General features: G+C 44.0%; 1 protein-coding gene across 2 annotated transcripts in view; it reads right to left on the bottom strand.

Annotated features, from left to right (window-relative positions):
• Positions 1-23,249: 23,249 nt before the first annotated feature.
• Gxylt1 (glucoside xylosyltransferase 1) overlaps positions 23,250-27,574 on the bottom strand; it is a 32,877-nt gene continuing 28,552 nt past the window's right edge. For both annotated transcript variants that reach the window (XM_036208253.1, XM_036208252.1), the window contains one exon: positions 23,250-25,107. In XM_036208253.1, coding sequence (XP_036064146.1) covers positions 24,946-25,107 — 162 coding nt within the window. In that variant the 3' untranslated portion in view covers positions 23,250-24,945. The remainder of the gene's footprint in view (positions 25,108-27,574) is intronic.

Genomic DNA, 27,574 nt, shown 5'->3' on the forward strand with positions numbered 1-27,574 from the left:
GGTCTCTGAGAGAGCCTGCTTACTGCCAAGTAAACACATTGACAGCCCTCCTGTAATTGAGGAGAAGTCTCCTGGATCACAAATCCATCTCGTAATTACCCTAGGATTCCTCTGAGAAAGTGTCGACATAATTTCCTTTGTATGTGATTTCCAAAAGGACATGTGTCCTATCCAGTGTTCTCTAAATGCTCCATTGATTGTCTCCGTCTACAGTGTGTTGATTTTTTAGCCTAGAGTGTGTGAGGTGAAGGGAAACAATAACCAAATATAGAAAACATTGATCTGCAACCATTGATTCAAGGCCCTGTGGTGTGAAAAGATTAGTTACTTTTAAGAGAAGTCCTGAAGGTGACTTTCAGCTACTTTTTATTGACTAACACAGACCAGATAAACCTTTCTGTTCAAAGGCGTGCACTCTCCAGAAACCACAGTGAACAGTCCTTGTGTCTCCTTGCTTGAGAGTAACACAGCGCTGGGCTTGAAAGTGGAAAGGGCTGGAGTGTTCGTGAAGGCAAGACTCCAACCCACGGCCTTGAAGACACTAGGAAGTATTCTCTCACTGAGCTACACACATCCTTAGCCCCAAAGTAATACAGTCATTCCACTTCTCAAAAACATATAAACATATATCAAATGACTCCTGGTATTTTGATTTAATGATACCCTAGTGTTTGCTATGTCCTGGCAAGGGGCATGTGTGTGTGTGTGTGTGTGTGTGTGTGTGTGTGTGTGTGTGTGTGTGTACAGATGTGTGTGCAGATACACGTATCTGTACGTGTTGGGGGGGTACACATGTATGTGTGAACATGTATGACCTTGGGTGGCCCTCATTCCTTCTCTGACTCCTGAATATCTTTTAAATCTATGTACAGTAAAGACGTCCTGCCTTCCTGCATACCTGAGGGTGATGTCCTGTGCCTCTCTAGAACCTGCCTGTGATCTTATTTAGGTTTCTCAGCAATCAATTAATGATAGCAAATTCAAACCCCACCAAAATCCTATATATGGTGTTAGCAAAAACCCAGGAGCTTCAACTCTGCCTTGAGAAGCCCACCCTATGCTCTGGGTCTGTCTCTATAACAACACCTCTCCACTTAACTTTCATGCTGAAATCTATATTAAAATACCTTTATTGAACCTTAACTCTACTTCACAATGATTATTCCTGAAACGCTTTTCTTCACTGAAGCAGTGAGTTCTGGCGTGGCTTTAGTTGAAGTCCCTGGACTCTAGGGGAACTTCTCAGGCGACTGCCAGGGACCTAGGGGTGGTGCCTCCCACCTCTGCCACACACAACTCTGACAGCTGGATCTCCTCATCTATCCTCCAGAGAAGCAGCTTCCTCCTCATTGCCGGGTTTCCTACTTTCTCATCCCATGTGAGATGCTAGCAGAACCAGTATTCTCCCCCAGCTCAATGAAGGAGGTTGAGAATGCAGGGGCACCTGCTGGGGTATTATGGCTCTCCTCTACACAGTGATCCCACAACAAGGAATTATTTCCCAAAAGTTCACAAACATTTATGACAGAATTTCCATGACTCCCCAACAATGATTTTGCAGTCAGCAACCATTTACTTCATTTCTACTACACACTGAGTAGACACTCTGTAAAAGCTGGAGGGTGGTTGAGGATGAATCTAGATAGAAGGACTTAGTGGGAAGAGTGGAAGTGACTGACTATGATCAAAATGCACCATATTTAAGAAATGTCTCCCATCTTCTCACCCAGTCACTTAGCTAGAGTCTACACAAGCTTACTTAGCTTCTGGTGTGAGAGAAACCTAACCTTATAAAGGAGAGCCAGGGTCAGACTGAGCCTTGAACAGCCTCTTTGTCTCAAGGTCAGCCTTCACGCCGTGGACGGCGCTGACACACCGTGGCTTAGCTCCCATTTGCATTCTGCACAAACCTTGTGCATAGGTGAGAGTACAAACCCACTGCAGCCCGAGCCAGCAGCTAATTAGCGACACCTGCATCAAGGCACGATTATCATCTTGCTATTAGGTTACTGTTTGCATTACAGAGTAACTGATTAGACCTGTCAGATTTGACAGGACTGGCTTCAGTTTCTAGTTTATGTATAAATTTAAATGTCACCATTTTAATAGCCAAAAAAAAAAAAAAAATCTTTACACGTGGCAATGGCTATTTTTGAATTTCAGTTCCAGACTGCAATTTGTCAGTGACAGAACTATAGTTCAATTCCTAAGAAACTGGGCAGTGTGTTTCCATGAGCAGATATACCTTTTTTCAAATTCACAACAGAGTTTATCCTCTACTTAGTCTACCTTTCCTCCCGAGGCTTCAATGACCAAACACAGATCCTAAAGCTGTTAGCACATGATAGTCTGTCCACATGCTTCATAACACCCACATACACAGGTGCTCAGGACAGATACACTAATTTAACACAACTCGCCTTCTGCTCCCATGGTGATGACCCCCAAGTGTCCAAATTGCAGGTCTCCTACATTAACAACTGGGCCCTTCACTGTTCCAGACACAGGACACCTCCTTGCAATCAGAATTACGTTATATTGCAACTTCGGGGCATGGTACCTGCCACACCATAGCTAATATTTTGTGATATTGTATTTGCCTTCAGCTAATATGCCTTTGTCTAAAGGGCATGAAGGATTATATCAGAGAACAGACCCAGCATGAGGAGATGTTTGTGTCTTTGTAAGTGTATGTATATGTATGTCTTGTGTGTGTTTGTGTGTGTCTGTGTCTCTGTGAGTGTGTGTGTTTGTGTGTGTCTCTGTGAGTGTGTCTGCGTGTGTTTGTGCATCTCTGCATGTGTGTGTACATTTCTGTATCTCTGTGAGTTTTTGTGTCTATATATGTCTGTGTATCTCTGTGTATGTTTGTGTGTCTCTGTAAGGGTATGTGTGTGTGTGTCTGTGTGTGTTTGTGTGTCTCTGTGAGTGTGTATGTGTGTGGACATCTGTGTACATGTGGAGATCAGAAGACAACCTGAAGAAGAGCTGGTCCTCCTCCTCCTCTACCACGAAGGTCCCAGGGACTGAACTCAGTTGTGAGAACTGGCAGCAGGTGTCTTTGCCCACTGAGCCATGTTGCTAGCCCAAGAAAGGAACAACTTTTAACAGTCTTTACAACTAGGATGAAAATTCACAATTCTCTTCCCAAAATAAATGAACTATCCACTGCTCGGGAACATGACAAAACTCGTCACAAAGTATAATCTATAGATCTTGGACACATTACCATGACATGCTGACTCAATAAAATTCTTAATTCTATATAGTCATCTAAGAGTATTAAAAGTAAAGGCAATTTGAAGTTAATGATGTGAACATTATTACCATTTAATCAAACCACTTTTCAGTGCACCTACTCACCTTGGCTTCTCAGAAACTAATGAAAGAAACAGTGTCCCAATAAGAAGGGACGGACCTTGGTTGCCGACCTGGTCCTGTATCACACATCACTGGTGCCTCCATAACCGTGGACAAGTCATTTCGCTTCTCTGTTCCTGGGTTCTCAGATGAAGTCAGGCACAATTTTACACACACTGTGATCATCAACATGGCAAAATAATAATAATAATAATAATAATAATAATAATAATAATGATAATAATAATAAAATGTGTGGAGAGCTTGCCGGAAGTGTAAAGTGTAAGCAGTCCTAATTAAAATATCTCAATCTCTCTCTTTCTCTCTCTCTCTCTCTCTCTCTCTCTCTCTCTCTCACACACACACACACACACACACACACACACACACACACACACACAGAGGAGAGAACTACTTTAGATGAAAGGAGCCAATAAGAGTGGAAAAGAAATATGAGAACAGGTTGGTGGTAATCAAAATACACTACAGACAAGTACAAAATTATGAAAGGATAAATTAAATGTCCAATGAAGAACAAGATAGCCACACTCCCTGTTCACAAAGCCTGTGTTATAGTAGAACAGAAAAATAAAGCTGAGAATGAATATGTGCATATTATGTTGACCGAATCACAGAAGACACAAAGTGGGACGGAGTGCACGGGTCCCCTTCACAAAGGGGTCAGCTCAGGGTGCACGGGTCCCCATCACACAGAGGGTCAGCACGGGACAGAGGGCACGGGTCCCCTTCACAGAGGGTCAGCACGGGGCAGAGGGCACGGGTCCCCATCACAGAGGGTCAGCACGGGACAGAGGGCACGGGTCCCCATCACAGAGGGTCAGCACGGGGCAGAGGGCACGGGTCCCCATCACACAGAGGGTCAGCACGGGACAGAGGGCACGGGTCCCTTCACAGAGGGTCAGCACGGGACAGAGGGCACGGGTCCCTTCACAGAGGGTCAGCACGGGGCAGAGGGCACGGGTCCCCTTCACAGAGGGTCAGCACTACAGGAGCGAAGGAGGCACAGTGAGATCCCGGGTGGAAGCATTTAACCAAAAGAGACAGTCAGTGAAGCACCCAGTTTATTATTTCATGCCTTCAGAAGAAAACGCAGAGAAAATCGTGTGGGAAAATTACGTAAGAAAAGAAAGCCAAGTTTTCCAAATGATTCTATACATATGTAGATAAAATAAGAAAGAAAAATCCAACCCTTCTGAAAAGGAGGTAAAGGAAGAGGAAGAAGAAAAATGAAAAAGGAGAAGAGAAAGGAAGGGAAGAAAGAAGGAAGGGAGGGAGGGAAGGAGGGAGGGAGGGAGGGAAGGAAAGAAGGAAGGAGGGAGGGAGGGAGGGAGGGAAGGAAAGAAGGAAGGAGGGAGGGAGGGAGGGAGGGAGGGAAGGAAGGAAGGAAGGAAGGAAGGAAGGAAGGAAGGAAGGAAGGAAGGAAGGAAGGAGGGAAAAGAAAGAAAGAGAAAAAGAAGAAAAAGAAAATCACATAAGGTTTTTCCCAGAGCCCTGGCTAAAATCCTCACTGTGGCCTGTTTTACACACTGACATAGTTAGGATTTTTATTTCTGTGAAGGGACACCATGACCACAGCAACATTTATAAAGGAAAACATTTAACCGAGGTGGCGGCTTACAGTCAGAGGTTCAGTTCATTGTCCTCATGGCAGGGAGCGTAATGATGTGTAGGCAGACATGGTGCTGGCTACTTCTCGGTCAGAAGGCAACAGGACTCAGATACTAGGCAGTATCTGGAGCACAGGAAACCTCAAAACCCACCCCCACAGTGACACACTTCCTCCAAGGAGGCCAAAACTACTCCAACAAAGCCACACCTCCTAAGAGTGCCACTCCCTATGCACTTAGGGGGGCAATTACATTCACACTATCCCAGGCACTAAAAGTTCAGTGGGCCTCAGACTGCTGATTCCATTATCTTGGGAGTTGCCAGGTACTTGGGGATAATAAATAAGTTGTGACCTTGCATAAGGAAAGAATTCTGAATTTTAAATGTTCTTACATTCAGTCTAACAGGAGGCTAGAGAGGAGCGGTCTGCTCAAGAGCAAGGACATATGCCTGTCCTGTCCCAGGTCTGTTGTGCCTTAAAATCTAAAAAATGTCTCATCTGGATCTGTAAGCAGTAGGGAGAGAGAGAGACGCTGGGCCTGGCCTGGGCTTTTAAAAACCTCAAAGCCTACCTCCGATGACACCTTCCCCCAACAAGGACTCATCTCCTAAGAATTTCAAATAGCACCACTCCTTGGTGACCACACACTCAAATCTAAGAGCCTCTGGGGGCCCTTCTTGTTCAAACCACTTCTCACATCATTGTGATTAACAGTCTCCAAAATTCCAAAACAAAATGTTCACAGAGAAATATCGGGCAAACAAGACCTCATAAACCCAAACTGTAAAATACAACTTGGGCCAACAGAACCCAAGGAGCAAAAATCAGCAGGTATGAAAACAGGCCCTCAAAGACTTCAGCTACTGGAAACATCAGCTTAAAAAAAGAATGCACAAAAGAAACATATACCATCAATTTGAAAGAGAACACAGAGGGATAGAGAGAGAGGTTTGGAGAGAGGAAAGGGAAAATGATGTAATTATAATCTCAAAAGTAAAGAAAAAATATTTTTAAAGAGGAAATACACAGTGGTTCCAAAGTGAAAAATCTGGAAATGAGTTTACTGGACTAACACACACACACACACACACACACACACACACACAAACACACCACTAAAAATAAAATTGAAACTGAAGTAACATGCAAAGACAACAGACTTCTGAAATTTGTCATTTCCAAACTGGATCTTACAGAATGAAATTTAGATTCCACAAATTTTAGGAAAATTGAGGATTTTAGAATTACTTTTATTAGCAATGAAACAGCTGCCACTTTACAGTTGTCAATAAGAACACCTAGGTAGACACAAGGCCCTAAAAGCTGTTTATGTTTAGACAACATGGCACCATCTTGGGTATCCTGTAGCAGTCAGCTAAAATGTGACTGACACTGGGCATCAGGGGCAATGAGTCAGTACGAAATGGTTGACACTGGATGTCCAGGGATCCCCCAAAGTAAGCAGTGATGTAACTATTATATATAACTATTCCTGGCAGAATGTCACTTTTCTGTGGTTCTGTACAAATACGGCCTTGGGGCCAGGGACCTGAACCTTTGCTCTCAGCAGTCTGCTTGTATGTCTATCTTCAGGCCTGTGTGTCCTCCTCCAGGAGTCAGTGTGCCTGTTTGCATGTATGTCTACGCTTGCCTGTGTTTGACCCCGTGTCCCTGTGTGCCTGAGTGCCTGCCTGTGTCTGCCTGTCTTGGCTGCTTTTGCCTGGAGTGAATAAAGAATGTCTTATTTGCCTATGGCTCCTCCCAGCCTCCTGTAACCCTTCTCCTTCCCCGCCATTGGAGTGTGGACCTCACACACACACTCTGGAAAGAGCTTCTGTTACAGGAAAATTAGAATGGTCCTCAAATTTCTGTTGTAAACGGCACAAGTCATCAAGAAATAAGATTAATTTGGCTCACAGTTGATTCAGCCTCAGGGAGACCCATCTGGTAATGGGTATCTTGTTGGCAGAGTCCCAGGCAGTCTCCAGGCTCCCGTGGCAAGTGGCAGGGAGTGTAGGAATGTGTACTTGTCTGGTTACAGACCTACCAGGATTCAACCACAGGAGCCAGACACTGACAATGTCATCTGACCCCAGTCACTTCCCCAAATTCCCTCTGAGCATCATCATTGGAAAACTGGGTTAACGTTCTGCTCTCTAGATACCGCATAGCAGAGATGGGATTGTAACTTGAGTTTCAGAAAGGACAAGCACAGAGGAGAGCATCCCTGAGGGAGTCTAGGGCTGGCACCACATGAGGGTCTATGTAGCACAGCTCTCCTGCATTCAGTGGAGCCGCAGAAAGTGCCTGGTTTGCGTCTTGACAGCAGCAGCAGCTAGTGAGATCTAGACAACAAGAGAATGAAGAGGTTAACCCTGAGTACTCCCAGGCAGGGACCTCCGTGCTGAGGTCTGCAGAGCCAGGCAACATGCTCCCTCTGCTGGAGGACAGCCTCAGCTTCACCAGGGACAGCCAGAAGAAACAGCATTCTCACCCAGAGAGGGCCGGAGGGCTTGCCCTCTCTTCTCATCCTTCCCCATATTTGAGGAAGAAAACAGAAGAGTAGCAAACCCTACCAGCACTGAGGGAGAATTTTCTTCAGGTATGAGAATGGAGTTTGTTACTGTTCTAAAGTGAGAAATAATAATAATAATAATAATAATAATAATAATAACAGAAAATGGTGAGAGCTTCCCAAGGTATTGTTTGGAGGGCAGAAAATGGGATTTAGAATAAATTATTAAAAACCACCTTATGCCTTCAACTTATTCTGCATCTCTATGATGCAGTTACATGCTTGGGCAAACCAGAAGTACACCATACTCCAGCTTCAACTACCCGGTGACGATGATCAGGCTTGCACTGGGAAAACCAACTCTATTCACAGACTGAAGTGCACCATCTAATCCGGGAGTGGAGGAATTCCAGCTGACAGTGGTCATGAAGAAACACACCACATAGCAAGTGAGGGAGGGCAGCGTGTACAGCTCCACAGACACACAAGACGTGCACTCGATGTGCCTGGGCGGACACACACAGGTGCATGGATGGACAGCCACAGAGTGAACTTTGAAGTTGGAAGGGATCGTGCAAGGAGGGTAGGGAGTTGACAACCCTGGTGTCGAGGTCTGCCTGGCACTGAGGTATTCATGTAAAGGGGCAAGAGGCACCTGCTTGGAAGAGTCAGAGGTCAGGGTTCAGAGGCTGTCCCGCCACCAGCCAAAGGAACTTGGACCACATTACAAAGGCACTAAGAAAACCCTAGGCTTTTTCCACAGTTGCTTCTGAGATGATTGTCAAAGTAAGGCTCAGAGAGAGAAGCATTTAAAAAAGAAAAAAGTATCTTTTCCAAGAGGGCAAGAGTATCATGCTTCAAGAGTGGCTAACCAAACACATTAAAGGGCTTAAACAAAAAAGCTACACGCGGAATTCCCCAGATGACCAAGCCGACGTCCGTCTGTCCCCAAGGGAAAGCAACTGCTTCCTCACACTTGGGACAGTCAAGGGTTGAGCCATTCCTTCACAGCGCGGCCACTAGGAGGTGGAAGACACTTCGCAGCAAACAGTTTGGGTCTGCTAGAAGGGCCACCCCAGTGTGAGCGACCGGCTACATCTGTTTTCCTCTTGTTGTCATAGGTGATGTGCTGGGTCACATGGGGCAAAGTAGGCTGTCACTTTTGCTTCTGCATGATCGAAGCAGGATTGAGGCCAATACACCAGACACTGGGAGGAAGGGGGGAGGGGGAGGGGTCAGTGTGGGTCAGTCAGCTGATCAAAGGCATATCACAGCAGCTAGGGTGTCACATGGAGATGCTATCAGCCAGGCCAGCCCTCCTCAAGCTGATATTCCTTCCTCCTCTGATAACTGCCAGTTAATTAATCCAACCGTGGGTGTGTTCTGGAGTTACTATCAACAAGACAAATGATATCAGCTTCATGGGTAAGAGCTATAATTCAATTATTCGTAATTAGGCAGTGCTTATCTAGGGAAGGGTCCTCCTGCAAGATCTTTCACACACTGGGGTGGAGGAAGGGGAGGGGGGAGTGCCTCTGTGTCACTGTTAGTGATCTGGTGTCTTTGCTACCTTTGAGGTTCCATCGTGAACTTAGAATGCACAACTGGTACCCCATTACTATGTCCTTTATCTGGACACAGAAAGAGAAAAGTGAAGATAGAAATATGCAACTGGATGTCACAATGCTTCAGCCATGCAAGGCTTCCTGCTGTTTCTGCTACCTGGCTGTGTCTGCCACCTGGCTGCACCTGCTCCGCACCGATGGAAGAAAACCACTTTCAGGTCCATGGCAGTGTTTGGTCTTTACCCATTTTCCACACTGCCTGAGATTTCCACCTAAGCTGATTGGAGAACAATTTATTTTTAAAGTATCATATAGTGACACCATGGCAGAAGGGAATCTCCACTCCTCCAACTGGATTCTGGAGTGGAGAGCTAAACGTCAAATACACAGTATATAGGTTTTATCACGGCATCCTCTCTTTTTTTGCTGTTACCTTTGCCATTCTGGGAACAGGGTGTCACTGGATAGCCCACACGGGCTCCATGATACTATGGTGATATTTTATTTGTGCTGAAATGTGATTTTATTTGTATGTTAATAAATAAAGTTGCCTGGGGGTCAGAGCTAATAGCAAGTCATAGCAGAACTTTAATCCGATCACATGGCAGGCAGAGTCTGTGTGTTCAAGGACATAGCCAGCTTGGAGACACACATCTTTAATCTCAATACCAACCATAGAGACCTAGAGGTCTGTATAGACAGGCAGTGACAAGGAGGTCATGTGGTTAGGTTTACAACCAACCAATGAGAAGGCAGAACAGAAAGTCAATAAAAAACAAAACACACAGGAAGTAGGTCTCTTTCTCTGGAAGGACAGCAGCTGCAGTGAGGGGTAAGAAGGTGGTCTTGGACTCAGCTCTTGGCTACTGCTCGCTGACCTCTGGGGCTTTTAACTCTGCATTTGGCTCTGTGTTTCTTATTTAATAAAACCATTCAGAATTACATCTACATACCACCACTGCTTCTGCCTTGAGTGCTGAGAAGACAGGCGTGTGCCAGTGTGCTGGACCAGCCAGCTCCATCTGAACCACATCTGAGTGTCAAACACAGTCACACCACCTTGCTGACAATCCCCAGTGCTCTTCTCTGTTGGCAGAACTGAAGGTTCACACCCCCTGAGCATCATTACTGGCTCCACTCCACTAGTCCATGAGTTCCTTCGGTGTCTCCTCATGTCACTGCCAACATGCACTGCCTATGTCTCCTCTCTCAGCATCCGCACGCACCCCTGCTCTCCCTTACCATCACCTTCGCCCTCTGGACCTCCCTGTGCACTGCTTCCTCTTAGCACCAACGTTGGCCAGGATCACCATTCTTTCTCTTCCCCCTCCCCCCATGTATTTTAGAGTTCAACCAGCTCTGTGTTGTGAAGTTCCGTTATTGTGTTTTGTTTGTGAGTTCTTGCTGTGTGATGCGGGGTCTCCCCCTGCCGAGTACCGAGATTACAGGTGTGTGCCCCATGCTTGGTTCAGTCTGGATTTTAAACAAAGGTCTTTGGTGTTTCCTGAAGGCTGTGTTAGCTACTGTAAAACAGCAGTGCTGTGGATAGATGCAGCAGAAAAGACTTGGGAGACACTTGTTAGACCTAGGTGAAATTAACCCCTTGAAACTGCAACTTAGGGCTGGAGAGATGGCTCAGTGGTTATGTACATGCTGCTCTTTGCATAAGACCTGGATTCAGTTCCCAGTACCTGTCATTCATTTTTTACATATCAACACAGAAGTGACCTAATATTCACAAGAGGAGGACCAAGCACCACACACTATCTACGTGTTTAAAGGCACTTTTGCTGGGCAGCTCCTGTGTGCCCCCTACCCAACTCCACCCTCCACCAAACTCCTCCCCAGGTGTGAGGTCTGGGATCAGACAGCAAGGGCTCCATCATGGGCTCCCTGCCAGGTTCCTCCTAGCTGCTGGATGATGCTAAATTCTGGAACCCTCTACCTCTGAGTAGGTTAGGATTAAGTAATGACTGCCCACTGCTGTGAGATTCCAAGTTGTTTCCTTAACCCTGACTATTTGGAAATACTTGCTTCATTAAACACCCCATTTCAGTATCCGCCTCCATCACCCTGACACTCTCCCACTCTTTCAAAGGTTCTGGTCAAACAACCAGCACAAAGCTAACTTAAGGGATAATTTCTAGGCAATTCTGCACCGTGCAATCATGACACTCCTAATTTTTCTGATTTCATGTTCCTACATCCTTTCCTTTTTTCAGTGAGAGGTATTTACGCTCATCAGGTGCTGTTATTGCCAGTTAATCTTTGCACCATTTCCAAGTACCTAACTCTACTGCTCTTTCCAGAAAGAGGCTAGCACTGTTGCTGACCTGGCCTTGGTCCTCAGTTTCTCCTGCCCACCCAGTCTTATTGGACAGGCTGTGGTTCTTGCACACCAGCACTGTCACAATGAAGTTCAATATTCCAGACACTGGGTATGTTACGGCTGAAGTATGGTCTGTGCTCCCTAGATGATCACAATGCTAAGCAAAATACAAGTGAGTACTGTTAAGTAAGCTGCGATGGGGTATCTTCAGTCACAATCTCAATTAGGCCTCCATCCCCAGCCTCCATCTTCTGGCCTTAAGAGTTTGAACATCAATCTCCTTTACCGTCCTCCACGTATACCCGAGAGGTCCCCAGTGGGCCACTTCCCAGGTGTCTGGGAACAGGGCTTTCTTTGCTCTTCTGCTTTGGTCTCCTGGTGCTCTTGTGCTGCCATCCTGGATGGCAGTGATGTTCCTAAGATCACCACAGTATTGTCAATCCTATTACTACAGGAACCGCCCCCCACCCCAACTCTGCAGTAGTACTCAGAAAAAGGTTTAATAGCTGTAATTACTTTATTTACTTATGCGTGAGACAGACAGGAGTGAGTTGGTGTATGTTTGTTCATATGGATGAAGACATGCACAGCATGAGTGGCATGTGTGGAGGTCAGAGAACACCCTTCTGGTGTCGCTCCGTACCTTTCCATCTTCACATAGGGTCTCTTCATCACTGAGTAAGCCAGGCCACCTGGGTCACAAGCCTCTAGATCAGTGGATCTCAACATTCCCAATGCTGCGACGCTTTAATACAGTTCCTTGTGTGGTGGTGACCCCCAGCCATTAACATGACTTCCATTGCTACTTCCTAACTGTAATTTTGCTAGTTATGAATCATAACATAAATATCTGTGTCTTCCGATGGTCTTAGGCAACCCCTATAAAGGATCATTTAAGGGGTCGTGCCCCACAGGTTGGGAAACACTGCTCCAAGAGTCTTCTGCTCCACTTGCCATTTCCCCACAAGGGTAAGCTTGAATTACAGGCTTGCGGTACTGCATCTTGCTTTAGTGGGTACTGAATATCTGAACACAAGTCATCCAGCTCCATTTACCCACGGAGCTATCCCCTCAACCCAAAATAGAGTAAATTTAAATGAGCTTACTGAAGGTCTTGGGATTGTGGTAAGTTACAACTCAGCAACTACAGTATGCTACCCTCCTGTCTTTCACGTGACTAACAACCTTAGTTCATCATGAGCACTGAATAGGGAGTCCCCAGTGTAACTACTAAATGATCAAGAAAAGTGATAGATCTACCATTCATTGCTTCTAAATGGGTGAAGATGGAGACATTAAGAGTTATACTAAGGGCTGGAGAGATGGCTCAGAGGTTAAGAACACTGGCTGTTCTTCCAGAAGTCCTGAGTTCAATTCCCAGCACCCACATGGTGACTCACAAACCATCTGTAATGAGCTCTGGCCCCCTCTTCTGGCCTGCAGTCATACATGCTGTATACATAATAAATAAATAAATCTTAAAAAAAAAGTTATACTAAAAAAAATTCATACTGATAATGTCCAGCATTTTGAAGTCTACACTTTCTCCTCCTCCCCCCTTCCTCCCTCCCTCCCTCCTTCTGTCCTTCTGTCCTTCTGTCCTTCCGTCCTCTCTCCTCCTAACTTTTTTCACTCATGTTCTTTCTCCAACTTTGCTAACATGGAAAACAAATTCCACCCATACTCTGGGGAGGATTTTCAGTCAGATACAGTGATGACCCGAGACAGAATCACCTGCAGGGTCCATTTGGTCCAAGCTTTCCATTCCACATCCATCTCTTCTGCATCGGGCCCCTCTGAATGCCACAACTCCAGAGGAGGCAGCTACACACGGACAGTAGTGTCCTAAGACCTGGCCGCAAGCTCCTCCTTTCTGGTGGGATGTGATGGGACTTCTCATGTTTCCCAGCAAGTTCCAAACTGCCCACCCGCACCAGCTCTTCAGGACAGCTAGTTAGTAGCTAGCTCTCTAGATCCTCCCACCCCCCACTTCCAGAGACTCCTCTTATAACTGGCACAACCACCTTCTTACAATCGGCCCTACCCTGTTACCCTCCTGGTGGCTACTTCCAGGACTGAACTCCAGTAGGTAAGCTGTAGAGGAAACACTTTTGCTCTGCCCTCCTAGGTCCGGCCAACTGACAAAAGACAAGTCATGAGGGCAAGACAAATTCTGTACCTCTCCTGTACTTGGAGGCCTTCACGTAAGAGGATAGAGACTTGATGGGCAGAAAGGCCAGTTTATATGGTATTTCAAGAATGATGAATAGAGAAGGGCTATCCCAAGGTGGTGAATTGTGGGAAGGTAAATATGAAGGAAATAATGAGAGAAGGATTCACCTTCTTCCTGGTCATCTCTAGGTGGAGTCTTCTCATGTACTTAAGACCACCAATATAGATTTTCCTAGTTCCATAATTTACCTGCAAATTTAATTCTTTATAGTTGAGTATTATTCCATTGTGGGCATGTATCACATTTCCTTACCCACTCATCAGCTGATTGACATCCAGGCTGGTTCCATTTCCTAGCTGCTGTGAAGAGTAGCCATGCCACCAAGACAACTGTTACATGTCCTCTGGAATATGCGGATGCCAGATTCAAACCTTCAGTTTTCTGTGTTAACTTAGCATATGTGTAGAAGACAGAAAACTAGAAATGGACCATGGGTGGTGGGGGAGATGCAAAGTGAAACACAAGTATTAAGGGGAATGCTGGGAAAAGAAGGTTTCAAACAGGTCACAGTGATGGGGATGCGGAGGGGCCAAAGGAAAGCTTCATCATGAAGCACACATCAAAGAAGGTACTTGGGAATTTATGATCTTGCAACCCAAATAAAATATAAAAGATGAAGAATAGTAGAACACATGTGATATAAAAGGCAGTTTGGGGGATATAGGGATCAAAGGTTTACAAATGTGGGGGCAATAGGGTAAGAGAAATGAAGAGGTAGATTAACCAAACCTAAGAATGTATGAAGAAGCCTCATGAACCTCATTAGTTTGTAAGATAATTTGTGTGTGTGTGTGTGTGTGTGTGTGTGTGTGTGTGTGTGTGTGTGTGATTTTTTAAAGTAGTTTGTACAAAGATGCCCAACCTACATTAGTGAGCCATGCTGCTCCCCGATGTGGCTAATTAAAAAACAAAAATCAGTGACAGGCATAGGTTACTCTACGAGTTACTGGTCAGGGAGGTCCCAGAAACACCCAACCCAATACTGGTTATTGCCACTGCACTTGGGCACCCATCATAAGTACATGGTAAGACCCTACTTCTGAAGACATCACATACTTTGGTTGCAGGGCACAGAGAAGTCAATCCTGAACTGACCAGGAAGCTTTCTCCTTGCCAGCTAGCTTTCACAGTGGTGAAAGGTGCTATGCATGATTCTGGGGGGGAAAAAAAAACCTATCAATGGGCTTGTCCAGTGCCAGACCCTGCATGCTACATAAATACTGACCCATCAGGCAATATGTGCCACTGGTGTGATAGTGGCAAGCTGTTTGTAGGGAGGGTAACCAGTCACTCTCTTGATTGGATTTGAGGTCTGCTTTACAGCAAGGAATTCATGCCTAGTCCTGTACACATGGCCAAAGCCCGCTGCTAGGGAAGCAATGGGCTCTAGGGGAAACTTTCTATTCTTTCCTAAATGGCCACTGTGGTCTGAATGAGAATGGTTCCCGTAGGCTCATAGATGTGATCATTTGGTTCCCCAGTTAGTGGAACTGTTTGGGAAGGATTAGGAGTTGTGACCTTATTGGAGGAAATGCCACTGTGGACAGCTTTTTGATGTTTCAAAAGCTCTGCCATTCCCAGTGTCTGCCTCTGCCTCCTGCTTGTAGATCAGATGTAAGCTCTCAGCTACTGCCCCAGTGCCATGCCTGCCTGCTGCCATGCTCCCTGCCACTACGGTCATGGATGACACTAACACTCTGGAACCGTGAGCCCTCAATTTAAATGCTCTTTTGTAAGTTCTCTTGCCCATGGTGTTTACCACAGCAACAGAAGAGTAACTAAGACAAGTTGTTTACCTCTCCCAAATATTTATGTTTATATCCCCAGGTATGAACCGCTCCTGGCCTTGGTTAAAGAATCATCTTATTGCATGGAGAGCTGTTAATAGAGACTTGTTATTGTTCAAAGTTCCAAGAATAAGTGGCTGTGAGTCCTCAGCCGTAGGTGGGACATTTATTATCACACACTCCCTGCAAGGTTCAGGGAAAGCTGCAGAAGAACAGGTAGAAATAATGTAAAGGCTGGAACATAGGGAGCTGTGCTGTGAACTGTTGTCCTCCAGACAGTACATGAATGCCATAGTCGTGAAATCACAGCAGTAGTGGTTACCTCCACCACACCTACACAGGATCAAGCCAGTTAAAGGGGTTGGAGCTCCCAACGCTCCACCCTAGAGGAGATGTTGACAGGTGATAGCTGCTGGGGAGCATATTTTATGATTTGGGGCTAGTAATAGCATTACATTCATCAGGGAATTCTAATAAAACTTTTGACTAACAAGTAGAGAAACAGATTAGCTAGGGGAATGTGTTTCACCTACCCTAATCATAAATTATCTTCAAGATAAAGAGAGGGAGGGAGGGAGGGAGGGGGAAGGGAGGGTTAGAGAGAGAGAGAGGGGTAGAGAGAGAATACAAACTCAAACTCTAAGGTTTAGTAGCATCCAATAGAGCACTGAGCATTTGACTACTAGCTTAAAAATTTGGTGATACAGAACTTCTACCAAACCAGATTAGTATTTCTCATATTGGCTATCTACTCTTAAAAACCCTTAAGAGAGAGGCTGGAGAGGTAGCTTCAGTGGTTAAGAGTGCTCACTCACTTACTCCTGTAATCCCAGCACTGGGGAGGCAGAGGCAGGTGGATCTCTGTGAGTTCGAGGCCAGCCTGGTCTACAGAGGGAGTTCCAGAACAGCTGGAGGGTACACAGAGAAACTGTCTCAAAAAACAAACAAACAAACAAACAAACAAACAAAAACAGAAACAACAACAAAGAAGAATGCTTACTGCTCTATTGTGAAGACCAGATCCCAGCAGCTACACTGGGCAACTGCTATACACAGATGCACACACACTGTGTATAATTTTAGGTAGACATGATTCCTTGAGGCTTTCTCAAACAACCTTTGAGTCACTTCTCTCTTGTTCTGTACTGACATCTCTCCCTCCCCCATTACTGTTTCTCACTTGATATCACTTAGACCCTGCTACTCTCCTCCCAATGCTTGACACACACACCCTTCCCACTCTATGGTCCCTTTATATTTTCCTGGTTTCTCAGTTACTTCACATTGTATACTCACATTTGAAGATTTGAAACTAGGAACCTCAGATGAGGGAGAACACATACTTGTCTTTATTTCCCTCAATATGATCTTCTCTAGTTCCAGCCACTTACCCACAAGTTTCAAATATTCCACTGTGTACATCTATCACATTTTCATCATCCATTTATCCGTTGACATTTAGGTTGTTTCCACTTCCTGGCTATTATGAATAGGGCAGTAAATGAACATGGCTGAACACATATCTACGGAGCATGATGTCAAGTCCTTGGGGCATATGCTTGGGAGGGATGTAGCCGGGTCATAAGGTATATTCTTAGTTCTTTTCTTCTTTTGAGGATTCTCCACGCTGATTCCACAGTGGCTGCACAAATGTGCACTCCGACCAACAATGAATGAGGGTTATTTTCTTCACAATCTCACCAGTATTTGTTGACAGTTGTTTGGGTGATCTTAGCCATTCTGACTGGGATGAGATGAACTCTCAAAGTTGTTTTAACTTGCCTTTCCCTAATTGCTAAGGATTATGAACACCTTTTGAAGTATTTCTAGGCCATTTTTATCTCTTTTGCTGGGAACTGTTTAGATTCCTAGCCCATTTTTTAATTGGGTCACTTGTTTTCTTGACTGCTTTTTGAGTTATTTGCATATTCTAGATACTAATCCTCTGTCAAATATGTAACTGACAAGGATTCTCTCCCATGCCGTAGACTGCTTTTCATTTGCTTGTTTCTTTAGCTGTACAGAAGCTTTTTTAGTTTTATGAAGTCCCAGTTGTAAACTGTTGACCTTAATTCCTGAGCAAATAAATAGGGGCAGTGAGAAGGCTACGCAGGTAAAGGCACTTACCACTATACCTACAACTTGTCAGAGTTTGAACCTGGGACCCACACAGTGGAGAGAACAGACTCCAGCAAGGTGTTCTCTAATTTCCACACATGATGGTGGCATGTGTGTGTGTGTGTGTGTGTGTGTGTGTGTGTGTGTGTGTGTATAAGTGTAAAAAGAATGTTGGAAGTCACAGGCCATTTTTACAAAATACGGTTACAGCAGCTTTTGAAAAGTTAGCGAGTAAATTTCACTTTCAGTGTAGAGCGGTTTAACATTTACGTCTGCACTTGAAGCACACTACAGCTCTACTCACAAACTAATGATCCCTAAACTAAGTCAGCTCTAACTAGACAAGTGTGAAAACTGGCTAATCACTCTACTTCCTCTAGAAAGCTAAATTCAATACCTAACACTATGGCGGCCCACCAGTTTGTATACTAATATTAAAGACACTAGCTGGAAATGACAGGGAGCTATAAAAATGAGGAAAATCAAGTGTCTCACATGTGAAAGATAATGTATGGATGCACAGGTTTTACCATCATGTCTATGTCTCACACATGTACACTGCACAAGTCTAAAGCTGACGCACATACTTTGAGTTCAATCCCACAACCAAGAAACAAAGTAAAACATACACCTAAGAGGGCACACTTTTTTCTGTATACGAATTCTCTTTTTAAATTTCAAGTGGGTATTTCACAGCTTACAAAGTAATTAAAAAGGGATATTACTAATATTTTTATCACCAATTTAAATGTTTTTTATGCTTGTTTGCCTGCATGTACTGTCTGTGTACCATGTGTATGCAATAGCCATAGGGGGCAGAAGAGGGTGTCTTATCTCCTATAACTGTAGTGATGAATGGTGAGCCACCATGTGGGTGCTGGGAATCAAACCCAGGTCCTCTGGAAGAGCAGCCATGTCTCCAGTAACTATAAGTCATCATCAACTTAACAATCTCCCAAACTCCCTTACACTATGACACTTGAGAAAACAGCCAACAGACCTGTACTGTGTAAGAAATAAAACACAGGAAGCTGAAGGCTTAGATCACATAGATCATAAGCTTGCTAAATCAAAATCAGTCCCTGGCAGAGTCAGGGTACCCTGCTCTGGACCTGGCTTTTAGCATGCTCTTAAAATGACAGCAAATGCTCACCAGTAAAATAAAATATGGTGTGTGCCCACCCAGAAGCTACTCCCCAAACCCTACCCTCCTACCCTAGCGACTTCGCCCAGACCTCATGGTAGCTTTCAGCAGGCCCTCTTCTAAGGGAAGCCATTCTTAAATCTAGGGGCAAACCTTCAATGTTTGAGCCAACCAGGTGAGCTTCATTCCCTTTGCCAAGTGTTTTAGAAAAATTGCTGTAACAAGAGGACCTAGGAAAAGCTCCCTCTAATTGTCATCTGCCACCTGGACCATCTGCTATGGCACTGGAGTCCTGAGAACAGCGTCATCAGGTAAGTCTGGCCATGGAGACATGGTGCTGAGCAATGGATGTCTTGCCTTTGCTGAACTAGCCAATCAGGAACTGACCCTTCAGAGATTACTTCATCAACCATCCTAAAGATTCTAACTGTTGTTCTCATTTATTTTTCCTTTCGGTGTAGGAGGCTGAACATGGAATTTTCTTAATGCTGTGTGTATCTGTGGTATACATGTTCGTGCACATTTGCAGACAACAGGTTCATGTTGGGTGCCCTCCCCTGCCACATTACACTGTTGTGTAGCTCTATTGGCCTAGAATTAGAGACCAGATTGGCATCAAACTCACAGAGACCCACCTGCATCTGTCTCCCAACTCCTGGAACTAAAGCTGTGTGCCACCATAGCCAGGCTTTTAAGACAAGGTCTCCCTGAACCTGGAGTTCACTGGCTAGGCTAGCTGGCCAGCAAGCTCCAGGGTCTACCTCTAACCCTCACCAGCACTAGGGTTATAGGTGTGCATCAGCATGCCTGACTCTTAGGTGATGGGGATCCTAATTTAGGAATGGGGTCCTCTGCAAGAATACCAAGTGCTCAACTGCTGAGCCATCTACTTAGCCTGTAAAATGGTTTTGCCTGGTAAAATAATTAAAGACACATGAGAAAATCCAATATTTATTGAGTACATATTTAATAACAGCAATACAGTTTCTCAAGAAAAACCTGAGCTGAATCCCTCCCAAACAGAATAAGGCATCTTCCAATACTGGTAAACTAGACCCCAAATCTAGATTTTTATACTCCCCTTTAAGAATTTTCAAGATACAAAAGTAGCTGAAAGATATTCACATTATTATAAAACCAAAATAGTTTAAGGTAAAAAGCAGTTTCGAGGCAGTAATGTCTACACAGCACGGTTCGTCACGATGCTGTCTACGCAGTTTCAGACAACTCTACTCAGCACAGCAATAGACTCATGCAAAATGCTTGGCAGAAGTAAACACCTGCACCCGTTCCCAGGTTCTGAATTCCAGAACCTCATACAGTGCTCACAACACTGCTGATCCAGCTCTCCAATGTCAATGGTGATTCATGTATGATAAAGACATGTTTTGCTCAATTCTGAATGGACAACACAGTCTACAGCAATGCCACAAGCTATGGATTATTGTATATCATTTTGGTATTCCCTGAAAAGATTTTATACAAAAGTTGAAAACAGCTATTATAGTGGGAAAAAAAATCCACTGTAACAGTTCAAATGGAAGTATCCCTACTGAGCTATTATAGTGGAACAATTGAGTTTTTAAATGGCATATAGGTCATCACATTCTCTTAATGAACTTTTAGGTGCTGTCATGGTGTGAATATGCTCTCATAGCTCAACTACATACATGACCTACACAGATCAAAGGCTCCAAACAGTTCTCCAGTTTGGTAGTAAAATAGCTGCTATTCACAGGATTATTGACAGACATTCTCTACAAAGCTCCTGGTTGTTTGAAACATCAATTTATAGAAAAACCTAAGGAAATCCCAGTAGATACTTGCAATTATTAGCTGGGATGAGGTGACAAGTTTTCAAAAGTAAACTGTCACTGATATGTAATCAACTGTAGATTGCCCAGGCCAATATGCTATTATATATTTTCTCATAATTCTCTAATTATTATATACTTTAAGGTTTTTTTGTGGGCTTTTTTTTTTTTTTTTTTGAGATAAGATTTCAAGAAAGGCCTTACTGGCCTTGAATGTATCTCCGTTTCCCAAGTGTTGGGTAACAGGTCATGTGCTACCATGCCCAGTTTTAATTCTTACAACAGCTTTTAGACAACTGTCTTAAATCTCTACCATTTAGTTTTTTAAATCTACTTTTATCTTCAATGAATTAAAAAACAACCACCATCAGAACAAGTCAGCCAGGATTTTGAAGACAAGAAGGGCTGCTTTGGCAATGGAGAAAAGGCTGATGACCGCGACAGCAGTCACCTTAGTCACCGCCACTAAATATTAGAATGTAGTAAGGCAGCTATTACTTAAGACACTTGAAATTACAGCTGGCAAATGGATAACTGGCCCCACCCCTGACATATTGCACACTCTATTTTTCTTCTTGAAAAGACAGCTCAGCGGGCTTTCTAAAGCATCTCAGAGGCTCTGACTGTGCCTGTGTTATGTGTTACAATGTAAGCAACTGAAAAGGAGAATGAGTACTTTGAATTTTTTAGATTATTTTATGTGTGTTCTTTGCCCGTGTGTATGTACATGCACCACATGTGTGTCTGGTGTCCACAGAGGTCAGAAGAGAGTGCTGAATGCCTTGGAATCGGAGTTACAGATATTAGTGGACTACTATGTGGGTGCTGGGAATATGTGCTCATAACTACTGAGCCAACTCTGTCTTAACAATGAATATTCTTTAAGGTTTTGCTCTTACTGTTTCTACCATCTCCTGTCCTCTTGAATCCACTCACAATAGTCCAACTGAAAATACCCCCACTGAGGATTAACTGGATTGCCCATTGCCAGCCAACACCCAAGGCAGGGTGGTGAGTCCCCTACTGGCCCCCCAACAGTACCAGGGACAACTGCTACACCAGATGTCGACACAACGCAGCAGCTCCCTTCACACAGCCTTCCCATGGAGATGATGGGGGACACTGAAAAATAGTCTGTGTGCTTCCACAGGTCCTAGCTCACAAAAAGGGACCCTGGGAGAGAACAAAGGATGTTGGACACCTACTCCTAAAAGACCTTGAACAAAGTGACCAAGAAATATGTCTGGTATCAACAAACCAAACAAGGTTGGCTCTGCTGTCCCCCCGCAAAGAATCTAGGCACCAGTCCCAGCTGTCGGCACAAGGCAAGCATTGGCCCAGGCAGGGAGACCCCATGTTTGCACACCGTTCCCTCCATTTCTCCTTCTCCACTTCCCTACCATCATTCCATCTGTCTTCTTACTCAGCCTTCCGTCATTCTTTTACCCCTCTTCCTTCCTTCCTTTCTTCCTTCCTTTCTTTCTTCTTACTATTCATTTGCATCATCCTTCTCTTCTCCACCTTCTCTTCCTTAAAATACGGTCCTTCCACATACCATCAGCAAATCTACACTGGAGGAGAAGTCAAACGGCCTCCGTCTCAGGAGCTGGCCCTCAGTAAGCCAGCCTCCATCAATACACTGGTGCAGCTGCAGAGCTACACCAGCTCCTCCAGTCACCTCCCACCCAAGCCTCCCTTCTTAGGCACATGTACAATCAGCATGCCCCTCACGCCCAAGAAGGGAATCCAGGCCCAGCTGCCAATCTTCTTGTCACTGCACTGGAGACAACAAAGTAAGGAGTGTCCAAGACAAGCAACTACACAGCTCTGAGCTCTTCTTCATATGGGAAAACGGCATCTTCTTAAAAATGTGCTTTCTCAAGGTTTTCCAAAATCTTTTTATACAATTGAAGTTTCAATGCATTTTAGTGTTCTTCCTCTATAGCACCTCAACCAACCACTGAAGCCCATGGGGTTGAGTCTCTAGGTACTGAGAAAATGAAATCTTAAGGAACTTACTCATAGCAATTCCTATCTTGTCAATAACCCCACCTGCTTCCTCTATCCAAACATGGCACTTTTAATTTAGCAACTATACCAATAACTGTGACCTCAGCTTCAACCTTAAAGATGGCAAATAATTTCCAGTAGTTCCCAAACTATCTGATATCAAACCTTCTGAGGAACTCATTAAAAACAGAACCATCATGTCACATGCACATCTAAGACAAGCTGGGAAATTTGCTTAAGGATTGGCTATGGATGAGACCAAAGGCCAGCTGCCACTTTTGCTAAGTCTGATGTAGTTACTGTAATTACTGAAACATTCACTGCAGGGATCTACAATGATGCCTGAGACTTTAATATAAGAAAAAGAAATATATGAAGTAAACGTGGCAAGATGCTGATAGGTAATAGATTGGAATAGTGAGTACCACTGTATGAGACTCTCAATTTCTTGTTATTTTTTATTACATTTTGTAGTGCTGGCCCTTAAGTTCACTAAGCAAGCACTCTTACTGTTGAGCTATAGCCCTAGTCCACTTTCACATAATATTCAATATCTTCATTTAAAAAAATTTATCTCTATCTTCATTTAAAAATTAATCTCTGCCAGGTGGTGGTGGTGCACACCTTTAATCCCAGCACTCGGGAGGCAGAGCCAGGCGGATCTCTGTGAGTTCAAGGCCAGCCTGGGCTACCAAGTGAGTCCCAGGAAAGGCACAAAGCTACACAGAGAAACCCTGTCTCGAAAAACAAAACAAAACAAAACAAAATTAATCTCTTCAAATTAAAAAATTCTTGAAGACTCCTGGTTACAGTATACATAGGTTATTTGTTTTCAGCAGTCTCCCTCAGATTATCAGCAAAACTTCAAAGGAGAGGTTCTCATTTTTCTATCTAACAAGTTAAATGTTAACACAGTTCACAGGTTCTTCCTTCCATGACATTCTGCCAAGGAATCATGGCTGCTACTCTCAGCCGATCTGTTCTAGTGTACTGAGCTGGCCAACAATCCCTCTTCTGGGCACAAAAAGGTACAAACACTTTTATTGTTTTTTAAACCTTCTTCAGTCTGTCCCTGGCTGGACTGCAGAAGTTGGAACAACTGTAATGGTCACTTCTTTTGAATATTCCACTGCAGAAGATACAGGATCTTCACAAATGATATGGTTCCTTCATAATTTCCCTTTCTCCATGTAAGTATTAAAAACCCAAGAGAAAAAGACAATAACCTAGGAGCAATGGGTAGGATGAGACATGTACCCCAGCACAGTACATGCTACCCACTCCAAACCCACAGCTACATTAGATGTCAAGACAAAAAGGACAAGGAGTAATGTTTCTTCTCAGCTTCCAGATTTTCAAAAGGCAACAGTCTTCAATGATGTTCAAAACAGGAAATATGCACATTACCCAAAGTAAAACCACTTTTTCTAAGCTAGATATAAAAATCCTCTTCCTCAGAAACGTCCACCACAACCATCTAATCTAAAGTAAGGCTCTGCATTTGTCTCTTCAAAAGGATCCTGGAATGCACTTTGAGGTAGAATTAAAGTCTAAATGGACCACTCTTTAATCTCACAGGCTTATACATTTGGTCCGTTGCATTTTCCACCATCCTGTTAGTGTTGTGGTTAAGGTCCTCACTTTATTATCAACGTAATATAGTTTGCTTCCAGAATGCCCAGTAAAGCTGAAATTTTTCACTTAAAGTGATTTTTAAAATGTCCCCAAATATCTTAGAGCTTAGGTTTGGCAAGACAGTTTAAAACATATAAAATAAAAACACTTAATTTTTTTCTACACACACACACACACACACACACACACACACACCACATACAAACACCTCCCCAAGTTTTCACTATTTCTCCCTCTTTCTCATACAGCTAATTTTTAAATGTGCAGCTTACTTAAAAATCTACAAATAATTTTAAACATGATTGTCACAAAATATTGTAGCAGAGAGATGAAATGTATGCAGGTACATAGATTGTCAATGGTTACATTGGTTATATCACATTTCTTAAGAAACAGAACTTCTCTGCCCCTGTAAACTTTTTTCTCACACTTTAAAGTGAGGTTAGTGCTGACATACAATTATTGCTATACTCACAGCTTGAGTGTCTCCACTGTGTTCGAGGTACATTTCTCCATCCATTCCCCCCACTCTTCTCACTTACTTGATTCAAGAGCCAACACAGCTCCACTGGCCACACTGCTCAATGTTTTCATTAACACTGGAATGACACCAAGTAATGATACAAAATATCAGACCAAACTTATTTTCTTACTGGAGACAAGAGTTTAACTTATTCTTCATGGCGTGAACGTAATACTCTTCTAACTTCTTCAGAAGACGATTGACCCAGAGACAGAAACGCCTTCCAACTCCTTCTCCAGTATGATTCCTTCACGTCTCCTCTGCTGCTCTCCCTCCTGCAGATCACCTTTCCTTTGGCGGTGTGTCGTAACGGTTTCTTATGCTTTTCGTCAACTGCTTGATAAATACTTTGTACGTTTTTCCACAGTATGTGTGAACTGTCTTCTGCAATTCCAGTTCTAAAGGTCTTAATAAGGAACGGACGGCGTCATCTTCAAAAGAACACTGGAAAAGAAAAGAACACATACAAAAGTGTAACTGTCTTCCAAGGAAGTGCTTCAATCAGTGAAATACTGACAACTTCCATTTACTTTTCACATCAAGTGCACATACAAAAGTGTAAAGCTCTTCCAAGGAAGTGCTTCAATCAGTGAAATACTGACCACTTCCATTTACTTTTCACATCAAGTGTACACTCAGCAGATATTTTCAGTGAATGTTAGAGAAAGGAGGAGTCGGTGACGGCAAATCAGTGAGGACAGGGAAAACTTCAAAATGGGGCGATGGGAAGAGCCATTCAAGAGCAGAAAAGAGGCAGAGAAACTGGCACAGAACAGCCAACCTTTGTCAAAGGCGTCTGGGAGGAACTAACACAACCAACACCCATTTAAAGAAGAGGGGCAGGCTTTCCACGCACTTCACCCCCACTGCTGAAGTGAGCTCTCCGTGACAGTGCCAACGCTGGCCTAGACATGAACAGGACAGCCACAGAGCAGGAAGAGCAAAATGTTTCACTTTCAGAAGATCCACATGTTGGGCTGGCCCCTAGATCATGGTGATATTGGGAGGTGATGGTATCTTTAGGAGGTGGGGTCTAGTGGAAGGAAGTGAAATCACTGGGGACATTCCTTCGCAGGGGACACAGGACTGCAACCACTCCAGTTCCATTTCTTGCTTCCTCGCTCTGCTCCCACCATGATGGAATGTTTTACCACAGGTAATGGGACCAGATGACTAGGAACTGAAACTGCTGAAACTGGGAGCAAAAATCAAACCTCTCTACACATAAACGACAGATCTCAGGCATTTCTTACTATAATGCAAAGTCTGTTAACAAACTGCACAAAATAAACACACATGAGAACTGCTAAATATCACATACTTTTCACAGGGGCTATAACACAGTATCACTACACATGAATGTCTCTAAAGGAAACCAGGAAACTAATACTGGTAGTCCTAATACTTTCAAAGTGTATTTTTGATCAGCTCCCCCATCTATAATGTACAACATATCGATCTCCAAGTGATACACTTTAACACACTGTAGACGTAAGTAGAAATAACTTAATGTGTATATCTTTATTTAGTGTTTTCAACTGTTTTCTATTTAAAAGATGGATGGGTCTTGAAAATAGAACATTTTTCATGAAAGTCTAAAGTTAATGAAAACCAAAATCATAAGGAAATTTAATTTAAAATCAGAGAAAAAAATGAACCAAGATTATCCCTGAGGGGTGATTTCCCCAAGGGAAAAAACCGAAGCCCCAAATCAAGCTGGGACTGAACTGGAAGCTACCTCCCTGCTGGCTTAGCTTCAGCGGTGCTGGAAAGTGCTGTGTAGACGGATGGGGAGAAATGTTACCAATTACTCACCTGCTAGGCAAGATGTGCCCACTGGGGTAATAGCAGCATGACTATTATGGGGTAACCAACTGTTCTCTAAGAGGATCTAAGGTTCCCACCATAGGAAAGGATTAACATCTAGTACTGGAAAATAAAACCTCTCGGAAGCCTTCACAGGGTGTAAAAGGAAAGCTACTATTGCTGTGTTACTAGATTGAGATAATGTGCTGCCTCTCAAATTGCCTTCCCAGGTGTGAGGGCGCACACAGGCCTGTAATCCCAGCACTCAGGAGACAGGCAGGCAGATCTCTGCGAGTTCAAGGCCAACCTGGTCTACAGAGTTCCAGAACAGCCAAAGCTACACAGAGAAACACTGTCTCAAAAGAACAAAACAAACAAGCCAAAGCCATCGCACTGCATGCCAGTCTGCAGGGTGCATAACTGTATCCCACAGCCTGCATACTGGCATCTCTTTCTTGGAGGCCTCTCATGTCCTTATCTGATTGCAGGCCTTGCTCTACACTGCTGTGCCTGACTGGTCCTTACCTTTCCTAGGTCTCAGGTCAAGTGTCATCTCTGAGAAGCGCTTTCCAGACAGTACCCAGCATACCAATGTTTAGAAAGGTCTTGCTGTATGTACGACTGCTTCTAAGAGGTAAATAAATTGTGACCCTATGACAATCATAACTGGGCATTTGTGGCACTTTCAAAGAATACAGTATACCTTCAAAGTACAGAAAACTACTGTTCAAAATACAACAGATCCTGAGTACGAGGTACTGTGGAGGGTTCAACGTGTCTCTGAACACAGCTGTGCTCGTGTGAGGTTAGGTGAGCAGTGGCAACAGGGAAGCCAAGCAAAGGACAACTCAGAGAACGCCTTACAGATGTTCTCATCCAGCTTTTAACTGTTCGCACTAGTTCTCTTGCTGGGCAGGCACTAGCTCACAGATGGGCACAAGTGTCAGGGCTGACTGTGGCAGGCACAGCTGTGCCCACGGCTCAGAGGGCTCGTAGCCTTAGTCTGCTGTTCGAGGCAGTCCCTGGTTAGGCCTCTCTCTGAAACTGATGTAAACATCCTCACGATTTTATAAAGCTGCATCCTTGCTGAACTATAGATAAGAAA

Source organism: Onychomys torridus, chromosome 16 (assembly GCF_903995425.1).
Source record: "Onychomys torridus chromosome 16, mOncTor1.1, whole genome shotgun sequence".
NCBI lineage: Eukaryota > Metazoa > Chordata > Mammalia > Rodentia > Cricetidae > Onychomys > Onychomys torridus.